General features: G+C 65.4%; 4 protein-coding genes across 31 annotated transcripts; 1 reads left to right on the forward strand and 3 right to left on the reverse strand.

The window, feature by feature from the left end:
* Positions 1-1,227: 1,227 nt before the first annotated feature.
* Positions 1,228-5,482, forward strand: EDF1 (endothelial differentiation related factor 1). Of its 2 annotated transcripts, none has more exons than XM_016962184.4 (5): positions 1,228-1,419; positions 3,730-3,781; positions 4,153-4,313; positions 4,602-4,695; positions 5,256-5,482. In XM_016962184.4, exons 1-5 carry the CDS (start codon positions 1,342-1,344, stop codon positions 5,315-5,317), a joined length of 447 nt encoding a protein of 148 aa, XP_016817673.1. In that variant the 5' UTR covers positions 1,228-1,341; the 3' UTR covers positions 5,318-5,482. The 2 variants fall into 2 exon arrangements, with proteins under 2 accessions (XP_016817673.1, XP_016817674.2); XM_016962185.2 differs by having other exon boundaries at positions 1,262-1,419; positions 5,105-5,482.
* Positions 5,483-6,800: 1,318 nt separating this feature from the next.
* Positions 6,801-15,650, reverse strand: MAMDC4 (MAM domain containing 4). 23 transcript variants are annotated; one of them, XR_010148527.1, is made up of 29 exons: positions 15,476-15,650; positions 15,124-15,207; positions 14,377-14,511; positions 14,128-14,301; positions 13,916-14,041; positions 13,679-13,809; positions 13,510-13,594; positions 13,250-13,375; positions 12,910-13,047; positions 12,736-12,824; positions 12,476-12,649; positions 12,248-12,332; positions 11,967-12,155; positions 11,738-11,854; positions 11,437-11,568; positions 11,205-11,329; positions 11,011-11,122; positions 10,760-10,876; positions 10,545-10,679; positions 10,288-10,421; positions 10,000-10,219; positions 9,790-9,927; positions 9,489-9,607; positions 9,046-9,192; positions 8,739-8,873; positions 8,460-8,587; positions 8,275-8,383; positions 7,528-7,706; positions 6,801-7,031 (listed from the first exon to the last, which is right to left on the reverse strand). XR_010148527.1 is itself a non-coding variant. In XM_054658590.2 (29 exons), exons 1-29 carry the CDS (start codon positions 15,167-15,169, stop codon positions 6,990-6,992), a joined length of 3,651 nt encoding a protein of 1,216 aa, XP_054514565.1. In that variant the 5' UTR covers positions 15,170-15,289; the 3' UTR covers positions 6,801-6,989. The 23 variants fall into 23 exon arrangements, 20 of the variants coding, with proteins under 20 accessions (XP_054514565.1, XP_054514571.1, XP_063643443.1 ...); XM_054658590.2 differs by lacking the exon at positions 15,476-15,650 and adding an exon at positions 9,316-9,406 and having other exon boundaries at positions 14,377-14,484; positions 15,124-15,289; XM_054658596.2 differs by lacking the exons at positions 11,011-11,122; positions 11,205-11,329; positions 15,476-15,650 and adding an exon at positions 9,316-9,406 and having other exon boundaries at positions 14,377-14,484; positions 15,124-15,289.
* A 906-nt stretch (positions 15,651-16,556) lies between these two features.
* On the reverse strand, positions 16,557-19,504 carry PHPT1 (phosphohistidine phosphatase 1). 4 transcript variants are annotated; one of them, XM_016962189.4, is made up of 5 exons: positions 19,379-19,504; positions 17,981-18,343; positions 17,448-17,572; positions 17,025-17,079; positions 16,557-16,831 (listed from the first exon to the last, which is right to left on the reverse strand). In XM_016962189.4, exons 2-5 carry the CDS (start codon positions 18,138-18,140, stop codon positions 16,797-16,799), a joined length of 375 nt encoding a protein of 124 aa, XP_016817678.1. In that variant the 5' UTR covers positions 18,141-18,343; positions 19,379-19,504; the 3' UTR covers positions 16,557-16,796. The 4 variants fall into 4 exon arrangements, with proteins under 4 accessions (XP_016817678.1, XP_063643450.1, XP_016817675.1 ...); XM_063787380.1 differs by having other exon boundaries at positions 17,981-18,460; positions 19,379-19,483; XM_016962186.4 differs by lacking the exon at positions 17,025-17,079.
* On the reverse strand, positions 18,861-25,181 carry AJM1 (apical junction component 1 homolog). Of its 2 annotated transcripts, XM_016962177.3 has the most exons (3): positions 25,070-25,181; positions 23,383-23,466; positions 18,861-23,306 (listed from the first exon to the last, which is right to left on the reverse strand). In XM_016962177.3, exon 3 carries the CDS (start codon positions 23,245-23,247, stop codon positions 20,317-20,319), a length of 2,931 nt encoding a protein of 976 aa, XP_016817666.1. In that variant the 5' UTR covers positions 23,248-23,306; positions 23,383-23,466; positions 25,070-25,181; the 3' UTR covers positions 18,861-20,316. The 2 variants fall into 2 exon arrangements, with proteins under 2 accessions (XP_016817666.1, XP_054514577.1); XM_054658602.1 differs by lacking the exon at positions 23,383-23,466 and having other exon boundaries at positions 25,070-25,156.
* Positions 25,182-26,119: the final 938 nt, after the last annotated feature.

Below are 26,119 nucleotides of genomic sequence, written 5' to 3' on the forward strand. Positions count from 1 at the left end.
CGAGGCTGCAGTGAGCTGAGATCTCAATGTTGTGCTCCAGCGTGGGCCACAGAGTGAGACCCTGTCTATAAAAATAAAAATCCTAAAAAAGTTGTTCAATAATAATGTATAATGACCTTTCTCATTATACAAAACGGCTGGAAAATAGGGTATTACAGAATTATTGTCATATAACATATATACTTTATACATTACAGAAAATAAACATCATGCAAAACCATTCATTTTTGCAACCGATGTTTTCACAGTTTTCCATTCTTTTTCTTTTTCTTTTTTTTTGAAACGCAGTTTCATTCTTGTTGCCCAGGCTGGAGTGCAACAGCGCGATCTCGGCTCACCGCAACCTCCGCCTCCCGGGTTCAACTGATTCTTCTGCCTCAGCCTCCCCGAGTAGCTGAGATTACAGGTGCCCGCCACCACGTCCGGCTAATTTTGTGTTTTTAGTAGAGACGGGGTTTCTCCATGTTGGTCAGGCTGGTCTCGAACTCCCGACCTCAGGTGATACGCCCGCCTCGGCCTCCCAAAGTTCTGGGACTACAGGCGTGAACCACCGTGCCCGGCCTGCGTTCTTTTTCTTAAAGAGTCCCACCTGCGGATCACGAGATCAGGAGATGGAGACCATCCTGGCCCGTCTCTACTAAAAATAAAATAAAATAAATAAATTAGCCGGGCGTGGTGGCTGACGCCTGTAGTCCCAGGTACTCGGGAGGCTGAGGCAGGAGAATGGCATGAACCCGGGAGACGGAGTGAGCCGAGATCGCGCCACGGCACCCAGCCTGGGCGACAGAGCAAGACTCCATCTCAAAAAATAAAAGTTAAAAAAAAAAAAAAAGTGTCCCACCCCACGCTGCGTTTCGGGCCCCACGGCCCTGGTCCTCGAGCGCAGGTCCCAGCCGCGCAGGCGGCAAAACAAAGGGGGGCGGCCGCACGGCTAGAGCGGAGACCCCGCGCCCCCTCCGCCCGCGTGGCCCGGCCGGGGTGCGGGGCCCGGGGAGGCGCGGGGGCTGCGCGTCGGGGCGCAGCCGCCGCCCTCGTGTGCTCGGAAGCCGCGGGGCCCGGGCTCCGGGGTCCTCCCGACCTGCACCCCCAGCGGCTATCGCGCCTCGCCAGGCCAGGCCAGGCCCCGACGTCGCCCTCCCCACGTCGCCGGCGCCCGGCCACGGCGTCCCTCAGACGAGCCGAACGCCGAATGGCCCCGAGCACGGGAAGTGCCCGCCCCCCGCGTGCAGCCAGCCAATGGGACGCCGGAAGCGGGGAGGTGCCGAGGGGACGTAGCGTCGCCGCGCCAGGTCTCTAGCAGCTGCCGCTGAGCCGCCGGACGGACGCTCGTCTTCGCCCGCCATGGCCGAGAGCGACTGGGACACGGTGACGGTGCTGCGCAAGAAGGGCCCTACGGCCGCCCAGGCCAAATCCAAGCAGGTGCTTTGCTGACTGAGGAGCGGCCGGGCCGGGCGGGGCGGACGCTGGGCCGGGGCCACGGACCGTGGGGCAAGGGGCTCGGGGAAGGGCAGGCGGGGCCTGGGACAGGGCGCAGGGGACGGGGACAAGGCTGGGGTGCCGGGGGCAGGACGGGGTTCGAGGGGCGGGGCGAATCGCAGGGGTAGGAGGACCGGGCCAGGACAGGGGTGGGAAGGTGGGGGGCGGACCCAGGTGGGGATGGGCGGATCGAGGAGGCAGGGGGCGGGCGACTGGAGGAGGAGAGGAGCAGGGAACCGGACGGGGCAAGGGGCAGGCGATAGGGCCGGGACCAGTGCCAGGGTGGGGCGGGGAGGGGATAGGGGCAGGGACTGTTGGTGGGGACAGGTGTGAGGACAGAGGCAGGAGGTGGGGACGGGGACGGGGACAAGGCTGGGGGCCTTGTGTGAGGATAGGGGACAGAGAACCAGGGTGGGCACTGGGAACGGGGGCAGGGATGGAGATGGGGACAGGGCTTGGAAGAACAGGGTAGAGTGGGGTACAGGGCTTAGGACAGGGGTGGGGACTGGGGCAAGCTGCAGGAACCAGCGATGAGGGTGGGGAATTGGGGTTGGGATAGGGCTGGGGGCCATTGGACAGCAGTTGAGGGCCTGGGGCGGGAGACTGGGTGACGGGGCAGAGGTTAGTGACCTGAGTGGGAGCTGGGGACAGGGGGTAGGCTCCTCCCTGAGAATTTTCTCTCTGCCTGGGACCTGCTTGGTTCTACTGGTCTCCGCTGGTCAGATACTGCCCAGGGAGCCTGCCTGGGTGCATCACAGGCTGTAGAGAGTGCCTGCTTCAGGGGACCCCATGAGCAGGTGGACCCTGTTGCACAGGTGGAAGATGGGCGTGCCCTGAACAGTACTTGTGGAAGGAGATTACCAATGTGGCTGATGGATCCGAGGGTCAGTTGTGAGTCTGATGTAATAGGGAGGACAGTTTAGTCACCGCCTCTGCCTCATTCGTACCCTCAGGTGGCCTAGGGCTGAAGCCTTTGAGGCCAGTTGGGCCAGGATGCGCTGGGGCTCTGGTGACAGGGATTCATTGGTCTGCCCTACCCTTACTGGTTGCACAGTCAAAACCAAATTCACTCTCCTTTTCTTTTAAAGGAAACTTAATGGCCACAAGCTAGGAGTCATGGGAATAATTGCGTGGCAGCATCTGTGAGCAGATCACACTTAGGATGCTCCACAAGTCACTTCTCTGAAGTGGTAGAAATGTTGGCCCAGCGCGGTGGCTCACGCCTGTAATCCCAGCACTCTGGGAGGCCAAGGCAGGTGGATCATGAGGTCAGGAGTTCAAGACCAGCCTGGCCAAGATGGTGAAACCCCGTCTCTACTAAAAATACAAAAAATTAGCCAGGCACGGTGGCAGGCGCCTGTAATCCCAGCTACTCGGGAGGCTGAGGCAGGAGAATTGCTTGAACTCGGAGGGCGAAGGTTGCAGTGAGCCGAGATCGTGTCACTGCATTCCAGCCTGGGCAACAGAGTGAGACTCTGTCTCAAAAAAAAAAAAGTTAATAAATACATTATATTAATATTCAGTCACTGTAGATGAGATGGCATCACTGTTATTGGTGATGTTTCTGGAGAGCCTGCAGGCTTCCATGAGATGTGTCATCTCTGTGTTACTAGGAATCAGATTCAGGGAGGAAGGCCACACCAGGTCAGTATTTGGTGTTTCTTCCTACTTTTGCAGTAGAGTCCAGCAGAAAAGTAAATCTGTGCTAAATATGATTTCTCAAAAAGAATCCACTAACGCATACCAGCTATTCAGGAGGGAGGCTGAGGCCAGAGGCTCACTTGAGCCCAGGAGTTCCAGACCAGCCTGGGCAACATAGCAAGACCTCAACTCTAAAAAAAAAAAAAAAAAATCCCTAGTGTGTCTTTCTCAACAGCAAAGGAAGTGGTGTTCTCTTAGCAGTTAATTGTGACTTTCTTAGACATCTGATTGTAGAGGCTTTTGTATAATGAGTTTGGGGTTTTGTTGTGTTTTATTTTTTGTAGAGACAGGATCTTGCTGTGTTGCCCAGGCTGGTCTCGAACTCGTGGCCTCAAGTGATCCTGCTACTTCGGTTTCCCAAAGTGCTGGGATTACAGGCATAAGCCATGGTGCCTAGTTGAGCTTAGGTAACTGAACCCAGGACTGCATATCAGTCCTTGGGCACCACTAGTCCTTAGCAGTGTGCTAACTGGCTAACAGCAGGCCTGAATTGGTGTGTGCTGGATACTGTCAAAGCTAATTTTGATCCACTGATGTTTTCTAATTTTCTAGGCTATCTTAGCGGCACAGAGACGAGGAGAAGATGTGGAGACTTCCAAGAAATGTAGGTACTTGTGTTTCCGCTTGCAACATGAGGCTGTGCTGGGGGGTCCATGTGCTGGTGGGTGTGGTGTGCGCGGCGCCCCCGGGGACGTTGTCAGCTGAGTGCCTGCCTGCACCGGTGCTGGCCGGAGCCCTGGGAGGCAGCCATCTTCCCAGAGCAGCTCTGGTTGGCATGAGTACAGCTGCCTGTCCTCATAACTGAGAGAAAACTCTGGAAGTCCACGCCCTGAGGTGTGTGAACTTGGGACAGCCTGGGTTCCCATGTCCCCTTGAGTTCAGGCAGCCTCTGGGGTCTGGTTACCGCTTTGAAATGGTTTTTCTTCAGGTTAATTCCAAATCCTCTCCTCTGCTTTTGCCTCACACCGACTCCAGGGGCTGCTGGCCAGAACAAACAACATTCTATTACCAAGAACACGGCCAAGCTGGACCGGGAGACGGAGGAGCTGCACCATGACAGGGTGACCCTGGAGGTGGGCAAGGTGATCCAGCAAGGTCGGCAGAGCAAGGGGCTTACGCAGAAGGACCTGGCCACGGTGAGGCTGCGCCGGGGTTCTCACTCCTGGGGTTGTGGGTTTGGGGAGGGGGATGGCCGGTGTTCAGATAGCACGGGGAGGGCGGGCTCCACCCCCCTGGTACCCCTGCAGGGAATGCCTCGGGAAGCCAGGTCAGCCCGGCTTTCACTGCCTCTTGCACAAAACCCAGCTGCGTGTGGGTGCGTACCCCAGGGGCCCTAGAAGCTGCTGTTCTCAGGCGATGCTCCGCGCCTGGTTTTGCAGCAGTCCTAGTGGAGCTGATGTGTATAAAGCACATCTTCTCTTTAGAAAATCAATGAGAAGCCACAGGTGATCGCGGACTATGAGAGCGGACGGGCCATACCCAATAACCAGGTGCTTGGCAAAATCGAGCGGGCCATTGGTGAGTGTCCCTCCACCCTTTGCCGGGTCCGCTGAACAGGGAGGCTACCCGCTCCCAGCTGGGGTTGGTGAGAGTGGGACTTGGGGGAAGAAGATGGCCCTGGGGGTCCCCTGTTCTCTGAATTCTGGAGCTTTGCTTCTCCAGGTAGTACAGACTGAGGGATGGTGGGGTCTCTGCAGGCCTCAGGAAACCCCTAAGAGCAAGTGGAGTCCGAGTCCCTTCCCCTTGCCAGTTCCTGTCAGCCTGTGCTGTTGGCCATGGTTCTCTGAGCCTGAGCACAGCGGGTCCGGGCCCTGTCAGCATGGGGCCGGAAGCCAGTTCCACAGAGGACCCCGGCTCCGGTTCTTCCGGGGAGGGGTGTTCATGCTCTGCTGTCTAAGATGATCAGACTCATCCTCTTCAAAATTAGATGTGGGAACCAGGAGTGCTTGTGCGCTGAGAGCCCAGTGAGGCACGGGAGCGGCGTGGCCCCCCTTCCCTGGGAAGATGTTGAAGAGGGGCAGCGTTGGGGGGAGGAGGGAGCTGGCGCTGCAGTGGCCAGTGGCTGTGGCTCATTTCAGGCCTCAAGCTCCGGGGAAAGGACATTGGAAAGCCCATCGAGAAGGGGCCTAGGGCGAAATGAACACAAAGCCTCGAAATCAGTGCGCTCCAGCTGATCTCGTTCCGCCGGTTCCCCTTGGCCGCCAGTTCCGTTCTCCTCACGGGCCGAACGGAACAAGGGGTCCAGCTTGCGGGGGACCCTCCCCAGCCCATTCCTGCTGTCAAACAAACAAAACCTTGCAAAGCGTTGGGTTCTGCTGGCTGTTTTTCTCCCTACATCGCGTTCCTCAGATCAGGGTGCAGAACTCCACCTTCCTGTCCTGGGGTGTCTGCCCAGTAGCGGTTGTGGCTCAGAGGCCTCGGGGAGCTCTGAGCACCACCTTATACAAGGGTGAGGGGTGGAGGCCTGAGGCGTGGAAGGAAGAGGAGCGGTGTCACTGGGCGCTGCTTTCTTTGATGCAGCTCTGAAGAGAAGCTGGGAAAAGTTCCTGCCCTTGGCGCTGGGGCCAGATTGTCCGGTCCTGCTCTCAGCTCCCAGGCCCCTAGTTGTGGGGAAAGCTGGTGAATTTTCATGACTGATGCCCGGGGGTGGGCTGCCGGGGGGAGCTCTGAAGGTCTCTGCAGGGCCATTTCCTCTTCGCCCATCTGCGTGGACAGTTGGTGGGCACTGGTCAGCCCCATGGCACCTGAAGACGAGGGACGGCGGTAGCCGTGCCCAACTGCCGCCCTCTGCTGGGACTTAGTCCCCAGGGCGGATGGGAGCCTAGCGGCTGGCAAGGGTGCTGTGCTGTGCCTTCCAGCACCGCATGGCTCCTGGGGGCAGATGTGTGTTCATGAGGCAGGGTAGGGCTTTCCTGTGGGCAGGAGGGGGCCTGGCTGCACAGGTCTGGGTATCGCTACCCTCCCTGGGGACAGCCACCCACAGCCAGGCCTCAGAGCCACAAGACCAGGCCCTCACCATGGGGCAGTGGCCAAGTCACCCACGTGGAGGAGCAGAGCTCTGGGAGCTGAGGTTAGTGACGTTGACCCTGCGTTAGGATGGCAGTCCTCTGCTGGTGCCCCAGGCCCGGTGACAGCTTCACAGGGTCACCCTCCTGCTCAGGCATGGGGGCCAAAGGGAAGGGCTCAGCCGCAGCCTTGAGGCACCCACTTAGCTGGCCACTGCGACCCGCAGCCCTGGGGCACCCGGTGACCTGGGTACTGCGACCCACAGCCCCTGGGGCAGCTCAGGCCTATACCACAGACAGTGGGCCCAGCTGGGGCACTTCTCCCTTCCAGGCCTGCTCCATGCACCCTGTCCCCTAAGGGTCATCTCCTCTGCATGCCCCTGATGCTGTGGGTCAGTTTCACTGTTGTCCTCAATAGATGCAGAGCCCCTAGCTGGTAGGGCCTGCCCCGGCCCTTGTCCTGGGTGGGTCTGTGTTCTGATGAGAGAGGGTCCCCTTGTCTCTGGTTCCTGAGCTGCATCCAGAAGCAAGCAGGCGCCCCTAGCACGTCACTTAACACTGCAGCCCCCACCCTCACTGGCTGGTAAAGTGTGGACACACTGACTTCACCCTGGGAGCTTGGGCTGCCCTCATGGGCCAGGGTGTTTATTCACAGAACAACAGAGTCAGCACAGGGCAGGGAATGCCCAGGCCTCAGCATGTCCTGAGACCTGCAGCCTGTCCCAGCCTGGGCAGGGCAGGTGTCCGGTCCCTGGTTAGGGTCTGACCAAGTGCTGGATGAGGAAGCGGGGCCTTGTCTGGGGTGGTCTACGGATCGCTGGTGACAGATGCCGGGAGGGTGACACCATCCTAGGAGGAGGAAGAGGAGCTTTTTTTTTCTTTCTTTCCTGAGACGAGTTTCGCTCTTGTCAACCAGGATGGAGTGCAATGGCACGATCTTCGCTCACCGCAACCCCTGCCTCCCTGGTTCAAGCGATTCTCCTGCCTCAGCCTCCCGAGTAGTTGGGATTACAGGTTCCTGCCACCATACCCAGCTAATTTTTTGTAGTTTTAGTAGAGACGGGGTTTCACCATGTTGGGCAGGCTGGTCTCAAACTCCTGACCTCAGGTGATCCGCCCGCCTCAACCTCCCAAAGTGCTGGGATTACAGGTGTGAGCCACCGCGCCCGGCCAAGGAGGAGGAGCTTTGACAGTGGTGGCTGGGAGAGGCAGGGCAGGGAGGGCAAGGATGGGCCTTGCACAGGTGGGGGCTCCTCCCCGGGGGGTTGTGTCCCGCCACTGCCCGCCCTCCAGCGTCACAGCTGAGCACAGAGGCTCCTGCCCACCCATCCCCAGGGGCTCCTACCGCATTGAAAAGGATGTTGTCAAAGCCGGGGGCTGTGGCCTCTGTGTTGCTCTGGAAGGGGCAGCTCCCCCTCTTCTGCAGCCAGCGCCGTCCCCCAAGTCCCAGCAGCACCAGGAGCATGAGCAATAGGAGGGCACTGCCAACCACAGCTGGCAGAGACCCGGGTGCGGCTGTGTTCCCTGTGGGCCATAGGGACATGTGAGCCCTCCAAAGCAGCCCCCACATCTGGGGCTAAGGAGGAAGCCTGGGGCTGCCTGGTCCCTCAGCCTCTGCTGGCTCCTGGGGTTCACCCCTATTTCAAAGGCAGAGGATATTGGTTCTGCTACCACAAGGATGGGGCCTGGCAGACAGGCAGCTGCTGTCTGCAGACTTGGTGGGGCTCATGGCCCCAGGCGAGATTCTTTCCCTCACCAAGTGAGAGCAGTCAGTGGCTGCCCTGACCCAGCTGGCGGTTCCTCCAGGATGGACCTTGCCCTGGGTGTGGGCACAGGGAGCACAGAGGCCACAGCCAGGCAGGGCAGGCCCCAGAGGCTGCACCCCAGGGACAGCCCAGCCCAGGCAGCGGCCCCAGGGGTGAGCAGGGCAGAGTGAGGAGAGCACAGGGCCTGGGCCTGGCAGCTCTCTTGTCCTGTCTGGGTGCAGCATGCTCGCAGCTCCTGGGACCACACACTGGTAAGCCTGGCAAACCCCGAGCCAGGCTGGCCCCTTGGGCCCTCCTCCATGCCTCCACTGCAGCCCAGGGCTCACCCGGGCTGGGGGCAGGCTGCTGGCAATGCTGCCCGGCCAGATACTCCACGTCATCCAGGGCAATGGGCCCCAGGGCTGGCTGGCCGCCCAGAGTGGCTTCAAACACGATCTGATGGGGAAGGAAAGGAGTTTGTGTGGGCCCTGGGTGGAGGAGGAGGAGGCTCCTTGCCCACAGCCAGCCTCACCTGGAACTCCTTGGCACTGGCTACCTCCACCTGGGCCTCCAGCCACTGGTGCCGCCGATGCCCGCCTGCGCCCCACACAGCCAGCTGGCCCTGAGCACTGTGCAGCAGCACCTTCAGCTCCCCCTTGTCTGAGAGCAGGGCCAGGGCGTGTCAGGCCTGGGGTCCTGGGGCTCCTGCATGCCTAACCAGGGGCGGGCTGGGGAGGCCACCTCCCCACCTCTGCTCCTGGACCCCTGCTGCCCCCGTTGCCCAGGCACCCATTGGCCCAGCCGGACTCACAGAAGTGCTCAGGAAAACCCATGTGGTACCAGAAGCGGAGGCAGGAGGCTGGGGTGGCCGGCAGAGGCTCGCTGCGCAGCCAGGCGGCCCGGCCCCCGGGGCCCAGCACGCCCGTTTCAAAGAAGGCAAAGTGGCCTGGGAACAAGAGGAGGCAGATGCCCAGCTGATGGGCAGAGCCAGCCCTCAGGGCCCGAGCAGAGGCTGGGTGAGCAGGGCCTCCTCTGGATGGGGCATGTACTCTGTGGGTGGGCAGCAGGAGGCCAGGTGGCTGTGTGTGCCTCCCCACCTAGCTCCAGTGGGCACGTACCTGCCTCTGTGCCCAGGGTGTGGTCCACAGGGGGCTGGGGGTAACGAGAGGGGGTGGCTCCCCCGCCCCAGTCCCAGCTGTATCCGCCCAGGCCGGGCCAGGCCAGGTGGCTCCAGCCACACAGGCCAGACTCAAAATCACAGGAACCTGCAGGACATGGGTGGGTGAGTGGTGCTGCCCCACGGCCCAAGCCCTGGGCACCACGACTACGAAGGGAAAGGGCTAGGCAGGCGCCCCAGAGCAGGGCCGAGGCCACGGCAGGGCTCCCACCTGGCTGAGGGCAGGGCCCGTCCTGGAGGAGCAGATCATCCAGAGCCACGTAGGAGTGTGCCACGCCTGCGGCCACTGCCTCAAACACCACCTGGCGGGTGCAGGGCAGGGCAGCCTCAGCGGGTCCAGGCAGCCCTCGGGGGAGGGGGAGGGGCACCCCACCCTGCACTCACCCTCCAGGCTCGCTCGGCCTGCACGTCCACGCTGCCCAGGCGCCAGGCAAGCCCGCCGTGGGCACTGAGGCTGAGCACCTGGTGCTTCCCGCGCTCCTCCAGGTAGACCCGCAGGGTGCCTGCCAGCAGGGGCGGCCCAGGTCAGCAGTGTGGGGAGAGCACCTGCAGGCCCTGGTCTGAGCTCCCAGGCTCCCAGCCTGGCGGGCGCAAGAGGCTCCCCAGTGGCCTCAGCACAAGGCTGGTGGGGACACCAGGCCAAGCTTCCCTGAGCCCACTGGGGCCCCCTCCCAAAGTCCCTCACCTGGGCTGCGGAGGCTCCCGTGGTACCAGAAGGTCAGACAAGCAGGCTGGGCCAGGGGCCTGTGCTCCTTGGAGGTCAGGGAGGCCGTCTGGCCCCGGGGTAGTGCGTCTGGGCTTGTGTCCACCACCATGTAGTGCCCTGGAGGTGCCAGCATCAGCCTGCCAGCCCCTGGCCAGCCCCTCAATCCCTGCCCCTGCCAGGCCCCCATACCTTGGGCTGTCTCAGTGGTATGGTCTGTTGGGGGGCCCCAGGCAGCATGGCCCGAGGCATTGGCCTGCCGCCTCCAGAGACCTTGGCCTCCAGGGGAGAAGCCGCAGTCTGAGTCCTCAAAGGAGCAGTAATTAGGGGCCCAGCAGGGGCCTGGCCGCACGGCCACATCGTCCAGCGCCATGGTGCCGTGGTATCCGTCCCGGAGGCCCTCGAACAGCAGCTGGGGGCGGAGGGTGTCAGCTGGCCAGGGGCCCTGCCCTGTCCTCCCACCCGGGTGCCAGGCCTCACCTGGTACTGGGCATGGGAGCCAGGCTGGTGGGAAAGGGTGGCCCAGGCCTCGTGCCAGCGGTTGCCCTGGGTGCCTGACCGCGACCACAGGTGTGTCTCCTCCCCTTCCCGTCTCATGGCTAGGCGCAGAGTCCCTGCAGGGAGGGGACCAGTCCATAACTGACCTCTCTCATGTGCCTTGATGGGTGTCAGAGCGGGGGACTCTGAACCCCCGGGGGCCTCCCCACAGGCTCTGCCCTGTTTCCAGGTCCACTCACCAATCTGGGGCCCATGGAGGTGGTACCAGAAGCTGAGACACTCCATGGGTGCTGCTGGCACCTGGGGCCTAGAGAGCAGGTGGGCACTGTGGCCCCAGGCCAGGGGGTCTGTGGGGTCCAGGAGCACAAAGTGGCCTGCAGGGGGCATGGGGCTGTGCTGCAGAGATGCCCCACTCCCGTCTGAAAGCCACCCCCGGTCTGAGCGCCCATCCTACCTTGGCCTGTGGTGTGGTCGTGGTCAGGGCCGCGGCTCTCCACCCAGCGCCAGTGTGTGTCTGAGAGGTGGCCTGGGTACCAGCTGCATGTGTCCCGCTCAAAGTTACAGGAGACCTCTGGGGGTGGGGCCAGGTGGCGTCACACACCTTCTCCCCTCCCCCTCCAGAGCCCTGAGAAGGTGGAAGCTCCGGGGTCCCTGGAGGAGTGTAAGGGGAGCACCCAGGTGGGAGTGAGGATGGGCAGCAGGAACCTCTGTCTCTCTCGGTGGTCACTGTGGGGCTACAGTCCCTCAGGGTCACGTTGTCCACCCCAGCTCCCTGCTGGTCAGGGCCATCCAAGTCCACCAAACCGACAAACTCCAGCTTCATGTGGTAAGGGGATGAGGAGGACCGTTAAGTCAGGGCCCGCTCCAGTGGAGCTCCCACTCTGGGCTGCCCTCCTCACCCGGAAGGGCCGGCGGCGGGCCCCTAGAAGGACCTTGTCCACCTTCCAGATGCCTGCACTGCTGCTCAGGGCCTGCCATGCCAGTTCCCGGGAGCCGCTGTCCACCACAACTAGTGCCAGGAAGCCTGGCCAGCGGGGCGGGGGGCACTGTGGGTCACCCGGCCCCAGACCCCTCCCACTGTGCAGGGAGCACCCAGGGGCTGGCCAGGGAACTTGCGGAGGGTGGCGGTACCTCGGGGCTGACTCTGTAAATAATAAGCCAGGTGGAGCTCACAGCTGGGGCCAGAAGGGCCAAGGAGGGGTGTGAGGACCCGGGCCTCAGTGCCTAGCTGCCCCCAGGCCCGCTGCAGAGACAGGAAGTGCCCTAGGGGAAGAGCATGGTGCTCAGAGCCTCATCCCTTCCAGGGCCCCACTCTGTCCCTCAGGGATCCCCAGTCCAGAGACCCTCTGTAGTGCAGAGGCAGAGCAGAGACCCCTCTGAGGACGCTGCTCACACCCGGGCGGGGGCTTGAGCCTTGGGCCTTGGGCCTCACCAGCAGCAGCTGCACTGGACCCCTGGCTCTCCTGGGCTGAGACACGCCGCCACTGCAGCCGCCCCACGCTGGCGTCCTCCCAGCCCCCGGCCTCGGGGGACTCAAAGTCTGTGGTGCCTGGAACAGCAGCCGGCACTGAATGGCAGAGTCCTCAGAGTCCTCAGCCTGCCCCGGCGCCTACCCCCTTGGCTCCGCAGCAGGAGTTCTGCAGGAGGTTGAGCCCCTTTACCGCAGGCCTGCTCGTCCTCGCCCCCTGCGCACTGCTCCTCGAAGTCACACAGTTGTTCCGGGGGCACACACAGGTCCCCGCAGGCAAGATGCCCCTGCTTGCAGGAATCCTGGAGCCGCGAGCTGGGCGGCAGGGGCTGGGGGGCTGGGGCCCGGGGCCCAGGAGGCAGTGGCTGCAGGGTGGACACCTCTGTGGGGGCAGAACTGGTGTCAGGAGGCAGGGATGGGGAGTGCTGTGCCTCTCCAGGGCAAGGCAGGGTAGGGCAGAGTCAGCAGGCTCACCCGAGACTGGTCTGCAGTGGTCAGACAGGATGAGGTCGTCCAGACCCACGACGCCCCCCGGGCCTGTCTGCCCGGCCAGGAGGATCTGAGGGCAGAGGGGCTCAGGGGGTGCCCAGCCTATTTCCCCCTGGGGTCTGGTCCCTGTCCACCCGCAGTGGGTACCTTGTGGGTTCCCCTCCCCTGCCCACAGTGCGGCTCCCCAGACCCCACCCTCTTGCTGTTCCCTACCTGGAAGGGGTGGGCGCTCTGGATGTCAACACGGTCTCGGACCCAGGCGGTCCCCAGCTCCCCTCGGCGCCTCCGCAGCAGGACGGGGGCCCGGGGGGTGCTGGGCCCCAGAGTCTGCAGGAACAGCTGGAGGCAGCCAGCCTCAGACCCACGCAGGTACTGATAGAAGACCAGCTGTGGAACCAAGAGCTGGCTGGGAGCCTGTACCGGGGCAGCCAGCACGGAGAGCAGGGAGGCCCTGTGAGCCCCACCCATCTCACCGAGCAGTTGGAGGTGCCTGAGGCTTGGAATTCGGGGCTGGAGAGTATAGCAGGGGTGCCAGGCTCGGCCACGGAGACCAGGAAGGAGCCTGTGGGAAAGGACGGGAGTGGGCCAGGGCCGCTGGGCTGTGGCTGCGTGGGCAGGGCCTGGGCCGGGTCCTCTGTGGGCCTCACCCTGTGCACTGTTCCGGCTGTGGTCACGGCGTGGCCAGGAGGGGCGCTCAGGACCACCAGCGCGGTGGTTCCAGGACCAGCCTTCCGAGCGGTTCCATGGGCCCAGGCCTGTCTCAAAGTCGGTGGCTATGTGGCGGCCTAGGGCAGGAGGTGGGCGTATCAGGGCCACCAGGCAGTGCTTCCTGAAGCCGTATGGCCCCAGCTCCAGGGGGGCCCTGGCAACCACAACCCGAGAAGGACCATCCAAGGATCCAAGGTACCCCCTCCTGGATGAGTGCCAGGGCCCCCACCGAGGCGTCCAGTCTCCCAGCCTCACTCTGGGCCCCCACTCTGGCCTCACCACAGGTGAGTGGGTTCTCATCAGACAGGTCCCCGCAGTTGTCTTCCCCGTCGCACAGCTGCTGGGGCTCCACGCAGACCTTGTTCTGGCAGTGGTGGTGTCCCAGGGGACAGTTGGCCTGGGGGGCTGGGTGGGGCAGGGTTAACCCTTCACCAAGGCCCCAGGAGTGGGAGAGCACTCGGGGGCAGACAAGGTCTGAGCAGGGGAGTGGGCAGGTGGGGGCCCTCCCGGGGGTGGAACAGGAAGAGGCGGTGCCTTACTGGGCAGACCACAGTCCCAGAACTCTAGGTCATCTAGAGCCACAGCGCCCCTGTGGGTGGCATTTCGGGTGGCAGAGAAGGTCACCTGAAGAGAACAGGCTCTCAGGACCTAAGTCAGGGCCCAGACCCCTCCTCAAGGCCCCCACTCGTCCAGACCCTCCCAGCTCACTCGGAAGTCACCCCGGATGCGGCCTGTGGTCACTGCCAACTCCTGCCAGCCAGGGCCCCAGGGCCCTGTGCTCTGCCACAGGGTCAGGGTCTCTGCGCCATGGATCAGCTCCACCCGCAGTTCAGCCACATCTGCAATGTCAGGGGTCCCAGGGCAGCTGCGGCCCTGCTTGTCCCCAGCTGCCCACCCGCCCTCCCCTTGGGCACCCCCCATGAGCCTTGGGGGTCCAGGGTGCACCTCCAGAGGCCGCGTGGTACCAGAGCCTCAGCTTGCAGGAGGAGGCTGCCTCTCGCAGGGTTGGCGAGCGCAGGGCTGCGGTGGATGCCTCTTTCCCTCGGTGGGTTCCAACGGCCATGTACCAGCCTGGCGCAGGTGAGAGGTCAGGAGACGGGGCAGGGAGCAAGGAGGGTATTGGGACAGGGGCGCACAGAGACTTGCCCTGGCCTCACCCAAGTCGGTGCCCAGTGTGTGGTCTGAGTGAGGCCCAGGACCCTCCAGTGCGGCCCCTGCCCTGTCTCGGAGCCAGCTGTAGCCTGAGGTACTAATGTCCTGCCAGCCGCAGGGGTCCTGCTCGAAGTCACAGGCGAAGGGGGCGCCTAGGGTGGGCGAGGCCCCGTGGTAACCTGGGAGAGTGGGTGGTCAGGTGTGCGCCAGACCTGCTCGCACTGGCCCTGCCCGCCCATCTGGCCTTGGCTCACCACACTGGGCCTCATCTGAGCAGTCCCTGCAGTCACACACGAAGTTGCACACGGCCTGGCCAGGGCTCCTGCAGTGGTTGGGGACCCAGGCCCAGCCTGAGGACCCTGCTGCTGGGAGGTTGACAGCCAGGTGGCCTGGGGGCAGGGTGACCAGTCATCCCAGCCTGCCTAGGACTATTCAGTTTTAGCACTGGACATCTTTTGTCCAGGGATGCCCCTCAGACCAGGAGATGGAGCAGGGAGGGGCTGGGACCCACAGAGAACTCCCACCCGGCTCAGGACCAAGCACAGCACGTTCCTGTTTCCAGCCCTGAAGAGGCTGGGGAGGGGGACCTGACCATGGGGCACCCCAAGAAAGGTAGCAGGAACCCAGAGTGCCCAGCAGGGAACTGGGCACTGGGAGGGCGACCCCCAATGGGAGGCATCGACGGGCGGCCCAGGGCCTCCACAGGCTCCACCCAGTCCAAGGGTGGCAGATGAAGGCTGGCAGAGCTGGGGGCACCTCCTGAGCCCTCTTGTCCCAGACTGGGAGGGGAGTCTTGCCTCTTCCTTTGCTTGGCAGGCCCGAGGACCCCATGGGCTGATTCCAGGTCACCCCCCTTGCAGGCCGGCCAAGGTAGTACCTTGCAACCCTCCTTCCCTTTGGGGCTCAGGCGTCAGCCCTGGTGCCCGTTACTGCCACACAGATGGTAGGCTCAGAAGCCAGGGCCCCTGGTCCTGCCTCAGGAGTGGGACCAGACTACTTACCCAGGAACAGGACCAAGGCGGGCAGCAGGTGGCTGGGCAGAGGCATGGTTGGGCCAGAGGGAGCAGTGCGGCCACACAGGGTGCCTGGGAAGTTCCGTGCGGTTATCAGCCTGCGCTGGCCCCGCACGCTGACTCTGCTGTTAAGTGGAGGGCCCCTCGGCCCGGCCCCACCCAGTGCTGACGGTGCCAAGCATGGGCCGTGAAAGTGGCCCCAGGAGGGGGCCTCTGACCCAGGGTCAGCTCCCACCTGCCCGGCTCCCTCAGACACAAGGTCAGGCTCTTCCACCCTGCCCTGCCCTGCCTGGTGAAGGGGAGGCTCCCACTGGAATGGGGAGGGACCCAGGCACCCCACCAGGACTCTGCTCGGCAGTGTGGGGCGGGCAGAGGCCGCCGTGGCCTCTCACTGTGCCTCTGGCAATAGCGTGGTGCTGGCCAAGGTCAGGACTCAACCAGTCCAGCAGCTGCAGGAGTCCAGCATGTGCACCAGAGCTGGTCCCTGCGTTCTCAGCCGTGGGGAACTTGCCTGTAAGTCAGGCTGTGGAGGATCACGCCATCATTCATTCGTCCTGAGCAGCCAGGTGCTGTCTGGTGCCAGATACAGGGTCCCTAGGAGCCCAGAAACTTCGGTTTCTCATGGAACAGACTCATGCTTGGGGCAGGGTCTTTGGGGCTGGGGAAGGAGTGTGGCATTTGGGGCCAGGCCCTGTTTGTGATTTCCCATGGTGTGACCTCGGAGCTTGTGTCACTGAGCCTCAGTGTCCCGGTCTGTAAAATGTGGTTATGGCAGTGCCCATCTGGAGAGGCTGGCCGGAGGACCAGTGAGCTGACAAAGGTGGGGGTGCCCTGTGTACAACCAGCCCTGGCCCCCAGGGTGCCCCTGCACCACCCCATGGAGTCCCACTGTGTATGGGGCTTTCCAGGGCAAGGCCTGAACCCGTGTCCTGCCCACAGCCCTGCCGGGTGCAAGAGGGACCTGGGAGGGGCCTCCAGAGTCAACGTGAGCCTGTGGGGTAGATGCAGCTGTGCGACCTGACCCTGGATACTGGTAGGCCCCATGGGGCTGGTCATGGAAGGAGCCTGCAGGTCACGGAAGGAGCCTCAGGGCAGACAGGACACTGGGGAGCCCTGGGATGGGCTCATAGGAGGGAGCACTGGTGGGCGCCCCAGGTCTTGGCCAGCCCGAGGGACCAGGCCCTGACTCCTCTCGCAAGGGCTTGCCAGGCCTCCTCCAAGATGCCCTGGAGGACGATGGCCGTGGGAAGAGCAATCAGGCCATCAGCGGGCCCCTTTATCAGACCCCAAAGGGCTGAGTGTGCACGGCCACTCCCTGGGGCCACTCCTGTGTTCCCCCACCCACCTGCTTTAGTTAGGGTCTGGGGGGCCCCGGAGGTGGTGACGCAGGGTGCAGGAAGCCAAGGACAGAGTTCAGAAACTGGCAGGTGTGGCAACACGTTTAATTCTGTGGCCAGGCTAGCCTGTCTCCAAGGCCTGGTGGACAGCACGTCACCAGAGGCTGCCGCAGGAGCAGGCAGGGCCAGCCCTGCAAGAGGAGTGCAGGCAAAGGCGGGGGCTCTGAAGTGGCTGCTGGAGGCAGCAGGCCCCGGGCTGGGAGTGCTCAGTAGCCATCGTTAGCCCAGGTGACCTCGTAGTCGGGGTACTTGGCTTTGATTTTCTCAGTTGAAATGGCGTGCTGGGCAGGACCATAGGCCTGGAGAGAGAAGACGCCTGCTGGCACTACCTGGACCCTTCAACCTGATACCCGGCTCTGGGCATCCAGCCACCAGCCACACCAGAAGCAAGTGTGGGAAAGGGATAGGCAGTGCCTGGGGATGCCAAACCCACCATCCCGACCGCCCTTGGGGGCTCCCCTGGGGAGAGGCGACCTCCACAGGCAAGCAAACCTTGATGGTGGATCCTGGGGCCTGAGGCGCCCAGAGGGACGCACGTGGGTCTCATCTGCTGGTGGTTTTTGTGAAGAGCACAGGCGGGGACTCTGAGCTCCACCCAGGTACTGACTGCCTCTGGGGGCCCAGGGCCCAAAGTGCTGGAGGACAGCTAGAGCCCAGCAAGGCCTCCCAAGGCAGGGAGAGGAGACAGCCGGCCATGTCTGGGGGTGTCCGTCCCACCCCTCAGGTCTGGCGTGTGCTCCATGGGGGAATGCAGGAACACAATGGGCCCTGGAGGGAGGGCTCTGCCGCCGACCCTGGGAGAACCCCAGGAAGCCTGCGTGCTCAGCTGGGGCCACGGGTCAGGGCAGCAGGCTCAGGTGGGCCTCGAAGCTGGTACTGGGGCCTCCGGCAGGGCGGGACGGGGCTGCGGCTCACCATGGAATAGCCGTACACGTGAATCTTCTTGTCCTGACTCTGGTGGGAGATGCGCCCGCCGCCCAGACACTCACAGTCACAGCCTTGCTTCTGCATGTCGCCCGACACTTTGTCGTAGATGTCCGCTGGGATGGGAGGGCGGCCTCAGGACGTGCCCTGGCCGCCCTTGGAGGCCGCGGGAGGAACTCCCAGCCGAAGGGGTCTGAAATCCCAGCTCTGAACAGCCCCTTCCCCAGGAGAGACGAAGCCCCTTGAGGCTGGGACAGGGATGAATGAGCGAAGGAGGGTGGAACCGGGGAGGGCGCGGGAACTGGGAGACTGTTGGGGAGGGTGTCAGGCCGTGTCACGCCCTTCCCGCCCAGGACCTCAGCCTGGGTCAAACCTAGCAGGGGCAGGACTCGGAGCAGAACGCAGTCCGCTACGGCCCGCAGCCCCGCCCCCGCCCCCGCCCCCGCCCCGCCAGCCCCGCCCAGGCAGCCCCGCCCCCGCCTCGCCAGGCGTGCCCCTGGCATGCCCGCAGGTCCCGCCCTCACCATGGTACTCAGCCCACTTGTAGCCGCGCACGATTTCCTTGCTCTCTGCAGCCGGAGCCCCGGAGCGGGGAGCCGAGTGGACTCGGATCAGCACATACTTGAAGACGCCGTCGGAGTCGATGTCCACATCAGGAATGAGAGCGAGGTCCGCCGCCGCCATGTTCCTCCTCCCGGAGTCCCCTCCTCCCACCCGACCCGGGGGCCGCTTGTACTGCGGGAGGCGGGCTCTGCGAGAGCGACGACCAATCCCGTCGGGGAATGCTTCCCAAGGCCCAGCGCCTCAGCCAATTGTACCGCCGACCGAGGCACGTGCTGACCAATCGCAATCCAGTTCCTTGCCGCCTTGCGGCTCCGCCAGCCCCGCTTAAAGGAAACGTGGAATCGGGAATGGGTGGTGATGAAATCCAGCCAACGGAAAAGTTCCTCTCCAGCGGGGTCCGGTGGCACCCTTGGAACGGGGCAGTTAGGCGGCCCGCGAGGCTGGGGCAACGAGGGAGGCCTGAGGGACTTGCCAGCCCTGACCTCCTGTCCCGCACGTAGTCCGAAGGCCACCCTCCCCGTGGCCCCCACCGCCCAAAGGCCTCCCCCCTCCCCCTCCCACCGCCCGAAGGACTCCCCCTCCCCCTCCCACCGCCCGAAGGACTCCCCCCTCCCCCTCCCACCGCCCAAAGGCCTCCCTCTCTCCCCCTCCCACCGCCCGAAGGACTCCCCCTCCCCGCTCTCCACCGCCCGAAGGCCTCGCTCTCTACCCCCTCCACCGCCCGAAGGACTCCCTCTCTTCCCCGTCCACCGCCCGAAGGCCTCTCCCTTTCTCCTCTCCACCGACCGAAGGCTTCCGTCCCCAACCCCGCTACCCGTACAAGGAGGCAACAGCAGCCGCTACATTCAAGTTCTATTTTACTTGGTTCGAAAGCTCTTGCCCCCTGGAAATTATTCCGGCCCAGGGGCGTTCCTGGCCGGCCCTCAGGGGTGGGGCCGAATGCAGAGGCCCTGGGGTAGGGGGCGCGGGGCGCGGCGGCGGGTGGGCAAGCGGGACGCCTGGCCGGTGCAGACGCGCGGGGACGAGATGGGCGCGCCGGGTGCGAAAGCAGGAGCGGAGGCGGGGGTGCCCAATTTCTCTCACTTGGTGCCCCCTCCCCTGGCTCCGAAGTAGGGCTGGGGACTCCAGGAGGGCCCTTGCGTTTGGCCTCCACCCCTCTCCCGGATACCCCACCCTCCAGAGAGCTCTGGGCGCGGACCAGGGTGCACTTGGGGGACAGGTGGAGGCCGGGCCGCCGGGCTTGCGCCTCCACGCCCGCAGTACGGGGTGCGGCCAGAGCGGGTGTGCGGGGACCTCTCGGGACAGGTCAAGCCCCCTCGGGTGGGCTTCCACGCTTACCAACTAGCTCTCTCCCTCACCTGCTCGCACCACGCTTTGCCCTCCAGGCTCCCACCTGGGAACGCCCCGTCCCTTGGTCCTTCCTCTCCTAGCCAGGTATCAGCTCTGGCCAGGCCCATGTGCTCTGCTTCCCCTGTTCAGGTCCCCTGCCCTTTCGGCTGGGAGACTTGCATATCGGCCTGAAGACCTCCCTGCGGTTTTTCCCAGCTCCTGCAGGGCCCAGACTGCAGCGGCTGGAGGCGAAGGGACGGCAGGGCGCGTGGCGTGGTTAGTGTGCTGGCTCCGACCAGCGGGAACGCACTGCGCACCGTCCGCCCTGCCCACCGCCTCGGCGGGACGCGCTCGCGCACACGGACGCACAGAGGTCGACCAGGGTGTTCTCCAGCGAGGAGGCAACACTGCCGCGGGAGGCGGGGCGGGGCGTGTTTAAAGTGACAGACTGGGCTTTGGTTACGTCGGGCTTCTGGACGAGGGGAAACCGGAGTCGGGGAGGCTCCAGCGAGAGCCCCGCGGACCGACGGGGACCGGATCTGTACGGGTGGGGTCTGTGCAGTAGTGACCCCTCCGAGTGAAGGCAGAGCTCGGCGGTCCTCAGGCCCACCCCGCCTCCCAGCGGGGAGCACCGAGGGCGAGGACCGACTTCTTCTGGGGATCCTCGAGGGCGAGCTGGGAGAGGGAGGAGACCCGGAGGAGGGAGAGGGGTTGCTGGGGGTGGGAAGGCGAAGGGCCTGTGAGGAACACTACAGGGACGAAGGGCCGGGGGGTGGGGGCCTGGGCGGAGCTGGAGGCCGTACTGAGCGGAGCTTGGAAGGCTGGGGAATTAGAGGCGGGGCCTAGAAGAAGTCGGGGTGGGGCCCTGGCGGGGCTCGGGGGCGGCCCTGGGTGGGCCGGGCGGGGCCTGAGTGGGCAGGGCAGGGTTCGGGCCAGCGCCTGGGCTAGGCCTGGTGGGCCCGGCGCCTCACATGATGTCGTCCAGCAGGTTGGCGCTGGCCACCCAGTCGAGCGCGCGCGGCTCGGAGGCGGCCATGATCATGCACATGAAGGGGCGGCCGGTGCGCCGGTCCGTGGGGTAGATGGTGGTGGGCGTGAAGCGCCTGTTGGCCTCGACGAACTCGCAAAGCTGCTCGTAGACGCGCGGGAACTCGTGGCGCAGGAAGACGCCGCGCAGCCGCAGCTCGCGCTGGATGTGGATGAAGGCCACCTCGCGCGCGCGCCGGCCCGCCTCGCCGTCCTGATCCAGGCCCGCCGTGCCCGGCGGTGGCGTCAGGATCAGCGTCTCCATGTCGGGCTCGCGGCTCCGCGCCGGGGGCGGCCGCGCGGGGCTGCCGGCCGCCAGCGCTACCTTGGCGAACTTGCGCACTGTTGGCCCGTGGCTGCGTGGCGCGGGCGCGGGCAGGGCGGGTGTCCCCGGTGGCGCGGTGCCGGGTCCCACGGCCACGGACACGCTGAGCAGGAAGCACTCTGCCGGTTCGTAGAGGCGCCCAGCGGCCGCCAGCTCGCGCGCGTAGCTGCCCAGGGGCGCCGCGTGTGTGGCCAGCTCACGCAGCGATAGGTAGGTGGGGGATAGCAGCAGCCCCTCCAGGCCAAAGCGCAGGAAGTTGTCGGCCGAGCCTGGACTTGGGAAGCCCAGGAAGAGCACGCCGCGGCCGCGCGACAGGAAGCCGACACGAGCGATGCGCGAGAAAGCGCGGTGCACCGGGCCGCTGTCGCGGCAAAACTGCAGCACGTGGCGGCACACGCTGCCCACGCGGCCGTACACGCAGCGCGCCTTGTGGGCGTCCCAGTCCTCGCGGCGGCACAGGCGCGAGCAGTAGTAGGTGTAGCAGCTGTGGCAGGACTTGAAGTAGAGGCAGGCGTTGAACATGGTCTCGGTGCGCCGGCAGCGCGCATTGGAGCAGGTCATCAGGTCGTCCTCGTCGGCGCTGGGTTCGGGGGACGCGTCGGCCGCCTCTCCCGGGGCCGCGGGCTCCTCGGCGCTGCCGGCCGAGGCGGGGGGCGAGCGTGGCGGCGCCAGCGCGGGGGCTCCGGAGCCCGCGGGCCGCGAGTCCAGCAGTCGGCGCAGTTGGGGGCCCAGGCAGTCGGCCGGGGGCTCTGAGGCCTGGCCGGCAGTGGGTCGCGAGTCGATGACCAGGTCCGTGATGAGCTCGTCCAGCTGCTCTAGGCTCCGCTGGCGGCCAGAGGTGGGGCCGTCGGGGGCCGCGTGGGGAGGTGGCCGCGTGCGGCCCCCGGGCAACTCCCAGGCCCTGGCGCTCGGGCGCTCGGTGGCGCGCAGGTCATTGTCAGTGATGGTGATCTCGGGCGTCACGTACCAGTTGCGGCCCAGGCCCTCGCCCGCGCGGCCCTTCTCCGTCAGCGACGTCTCGGACAGGGACAGTGCGGCGTAGCGTCTGGGAGAGGTGGACAGGTTCACGACGACGGGCGGGCGCCGGCCTTCGGGGGACACGCCTCGCGGCTCCCGCACCTCGCGCCCCAGCAGGTTCTCGTAGCTGCGGCCGCGGCCCAACGGGTCTTCTCGGCGCGGCCCCGGGGCCAGAATGTTGTCCCAGGAGCGCGAGTAGTGGCGGCTGTCGGTGGCCAGCCGGGGCGGACTGGTGCCGGTGCCGCCGTGCCAGGAGGCGAGCAACGGGTCGGGGTCAGAGGGCGGCACCACTTGCAGGGTGCGGTACGGTCGCGGGCCCCAGTCCGCCCAGGCCGGGCTGCTGCGCGGGTGCGGGTACGTCCGAGCCAGGACGTCGCGCTCGCGGTACCTTCCGAAGTCCTCCGTGTAAAAGGGGCGGGCGGTGGAGTGGGCCCGGGGCTCCTCGGGGACATAGCGGGGCCCGTAGGGCAGGCCGTAGGCTCGTGGAGCCTCCCCATAGTAGGAGCGGGAGGGCGGTTCCTGGATTGGGAAGGTGCGCACCTCTCCTGCGTAGTAGCCGCCCATGCGCCTTGGACTGGGCCCTGGGAGCTCCTCGGACGGATAGGGCCTGGGGCAGTAGGCGTCGAAGGTTGGGCCGGGACTGGCTGCAAAGCTGCCCCGGAAGCCTTGGGGCTCCTCTGTATAGAAGAACTGGGTGGGGCCCGGCGGGGTGGTGAAGGGCAGACTGCGGCGCTCGGCGTAGTCCCGGGGCCCAGGCAGGGGCCCGTCGCAGTAGAACGCCCGGGGATCCGCACAGTATGAGTCGCTGGGCGTCGGGGTGCGCGACAGCGCCATGTGGCGGGGTCCGGGCACCGTGAGGCCGTGGAACTGCGGGGCGGGGCGGGCCCAGTGCGCGGCCTCGGTGGGCCCGCAGGACCGCGAGCCCCGGGTGGCGTGCTGGAGCACTGCGTCGTCTGGCTTGATGTCCAGGCGGCAGCGCACGTGGGGGGCGGGACCCGCGGGTGGCTCGGGCGGTGCGCAGCGGCCCGCGGCGGCGCACAGGGGCGCGATGCGGCCGGGGCCGCCCCGCTGCGGCTGCAACTTGATGGGATGCAGCTCGTTGGCAAGGGCGCGGAGCGCCGGGTACGCGGGCTCCCGGCGCGGCGATGCCTCGGCCCGCGCCGCACGCTGGGCCTCCCGCCCTCGGCGGGGCAACACCGGCGGCGAGGCGGGCGCGGGCGTCAGGCCCGGGGGCGCGCGGGGCGCACTCTTGGAGCGGGCGCGGCGGCGTGGCTCGGCTTCGCGGGTCCGGGCGCGCGGCACAGCGGACTCCGGCGGCGGTGGCTCCGGCAGGGTCTCCATGGCCGGCCCGTCCAGCGCCTCCAGGAAGTCGAAGCTGCGGCAGTGGCGCTTGTTGAAAGGCGCGGGCTCAGCAGGCCGGGCCACGGATTGCTCACATGGCGAGCGCTTGGACGCGGGTCCCGGGGTCGCCACCTTGATGTCCTGGTACACGGTCGACACCAGCAGGTCCGGAGGGTCCGTACGGGTCATCTTAAAAGAGGTCCCCAGGCTGGCGGCTCCAGCTCACACTGCCTTGCGGGGCTTTTGCCCTGGGGGGAGACGCGGGTCAGGGCGGCCCCCTCCGCAGCCCAGGCCCCGCTACTCCCCCACGCTGGCCCGGCTTACCTGGGGCGCAGCGGGCGGAGCAGCCCTGGCTGCGGGCCTGGGCCGAGAACGCGGGCGCTTCCTCCATGCCGGGGTCAGAAGCACCTGCGGGAAGAACCCAGCTGTCCAGGCGCCCGTCCTGCCCGTCCCCCCGTCCTCTCCCTGCGATGGGGCGGGCGGGCCAGAAAGGCTTAGCCGTGGTTGTGGTTCCCGCGGCGGGAGCTCCTGCGTGAAGCTCCAGGGCCTCCCCTCCCCCGACTAGTGACGGCGGGGTCGGCTCGGGTGGACCCCTTTCCAGTTGGGGTAGGGGAGTGGGGGCGTGGTCCTGGGGCTGCGCCCTCTGGTGTCCGCAGCTGGAAGGACGGGCCGCATTTGGGCCTTATTTATAGGTGTTGCCCCAGGAGACGTCAGTGACTGCGCCCCCGTCACAGCGCCCACTGCAGAGCGACCCCTCCGATCGCGCACAGTCGAAGGCGAGTCCCTGGGTCTCAGCCTTAGCCGGCTCTGCACCAAGTGGGTGACACCAACCACCCCACCTGCTGGCCAGGCTGAGCACAGAGCCCCGCCCCCAGCACTGCAAGGACCCACGCCTAGGTGCCCTCAACTTCCCGTGAGCCCCAGGCCAGAAAAATGCCCCCAGAGAGCATACCTGGGCCCTAAATCTCCCTTTCCTTTCCCGACACCTTTTCTGACCCCAAGTATCTTTGGGTGGTTGAAACAAGGCCCCAGCTTTGTGTAAACGCACAGGACACCCCCCTAGGGTTTGCAAGGCAGTCCCAAGCCATCGAGCTAGGAGCTCGTGGCAGCCCCTCCTCTGAGCTGCGCACCAGGCCCGGAAGCTGCCCACTGGGGGTGGGCAGGGCGGAGGGTGGGGGAAGCCCCACTGCTTTGCAGGAGAGGGCCCTCCCCATTTCGCTCAGAAGGTTCCATGGAAACCTGCATTTCTTAGGCCCCCACGCGGCAGGCTGGCCTGGGTTCAGATGTGGGCTGCCAACCCCTCTGTGATCCCAGAGCCAGCTGGGGGGGTGCGTCAGAGAGTGGCCACAGGCCTGGCCTCTGCACACCCAACACCTGGTCTGGGGGGTCTACCCCAGAGTGAGCTGGGGAAAGCGGGTACCCGGCCAAGCCCCTTGCAGGGCAGAACCTCAGGTGGATGGGCCTCTCGGGGTCTGGCCGGGTGCCCCCTCTGTGTCCCAGGTGTGCAGGGGCTTCCTGCTGGCAGGGCTGTTTTTCTGGGTCAGGGCCACGAGTCCCAGGCCTTGTGCCCATCCCAGCCTCCCCCGCCCACCCCCCCCATCTCCCCCCTCCACCCCACCCGTGGCAGGACTGTCTACCCTCCTGCTCCCTCTTTCATGCTAAGCTCAAGGCCAGGCCAGAATCCGGCCGGATGACAGGGTGTGAGGCTCCACCCCAGGGAGGTGACAGTCGGCCTTGCTGGCTGCAGCTGTCAGTGACACCCCCTCCCGTGGGGATGGGGGTGGGGTCGGCCCTCTCCTGGGCCCAAGGCCTTCTGGAGCCCACGGAGATGGCTGGCGGCCTTCCCCACCTCCCAGCCCTGCCTTGCCTTGCCCTGGCTGGGAGCGGCCCTTCAAGGGATACAGCCGGTGTTGCCTGGGGGCGGGGACTCCCCATCCTTTCGGCTGCCCTAAGGCAGCTTCCCCCGCCCATGACGGTGACACACTCAGCAACTCGGCCCCTAACCCCTTACCTGGGTGCTGCTCTGGCTGTGCCCCGGTGGGCTGTGCCACCCCCAGGTCGGCTCCTCTGTGTCCCCGGCACTGCTGCGTCCCCGGCACGGGCAGAAGCTTCCAGGCAGCAGCGCGGATCCTGGCCTGGCTGCTCAGTGCTGCCCCTGATGGCAGCTGAAGGGGCTGTACTTAAAGGGGCCGCACCCAGTGGGGGCTGCACCGTGGAGCTGGGGATCATGAGCTGCACTGGCTCCAATTTGGGGCTGTGCAGAGCACAGGGTCCCTGCAGCACCCCCAAGACACAGACCTCAGTGTCTACACAGGAGCCCTGTGGCCCAGAGCAGCCTGCCAGTCCCGTCAGTGTCACCCCAACACACTTGCCTGAGAGGAGGGGCCCGAACCCTGGCCTGGGCTGCAGAGATTGGTCAGGGGCATCTTGGAATTCGCATCTCCTGTCGGGCGAGGCAGGAGCAGATGGGCTACTCTGTGCCCCACTGGCCTCTCCCCAGGCCCTATCTGCTTCAACGCTGCCAATGCCAAAATCTTGGCGGGTACCTGGGGCCAGATGGCCCCTGCAGCCTCTTGTGTCCCCAGGATGCCATCCTTTCTGGGTGAGGCCACTCCTGCATCCGGTGTCCCTGCCAGCCTGGGAAGGCCTGCACGTGACCTACCATACCTGCCTGGTAATGTCCTCGTCCCACTCTGCCAGCCCCTCCCCAAGGCATTGGGCCTGGGAACGTTCTAGCTTGGCAGAGGGGTGGGGAGCTGATGCCCTTGGCTCTGAAGGGCAGGACCTACCCCATTCTGCACTGTTCAAAGCAGGGCCCACTGAAACCCCAACATAGCCGTCCATGGTGCGATCCTGGCAAGTTCACATACTGTCGACCCATCCCCACACCAGGAGAACCCCTGAACCCGGCCCTGACCTCATGGGCTGTGGGCTAAGGGGCCAGGCTAAGCTTGCTGTGGGCCACAGCACCTGCTCAGGGACTGCAGTGACCACCCAACACCCTGGGGCCACAAGGCTCCCAGGCAGAGGAGCCTCCAGCTTGGCCACCTCCTCCCCTTCA

This window comes from Pan troglodytes, chromosome 11 (genome assembly GCF_028858775.2).
Source record: "Pan troglodytes isolate AG18354 chromosome 11, NHGRI_mPanTro3-v2.0_pri, whole genome shotgun sequence".
NCBI lineage: Eukaryota > Metazoa > Chordata > Mammalia > Primates > Hominidae > Pan > Pan troglodytes.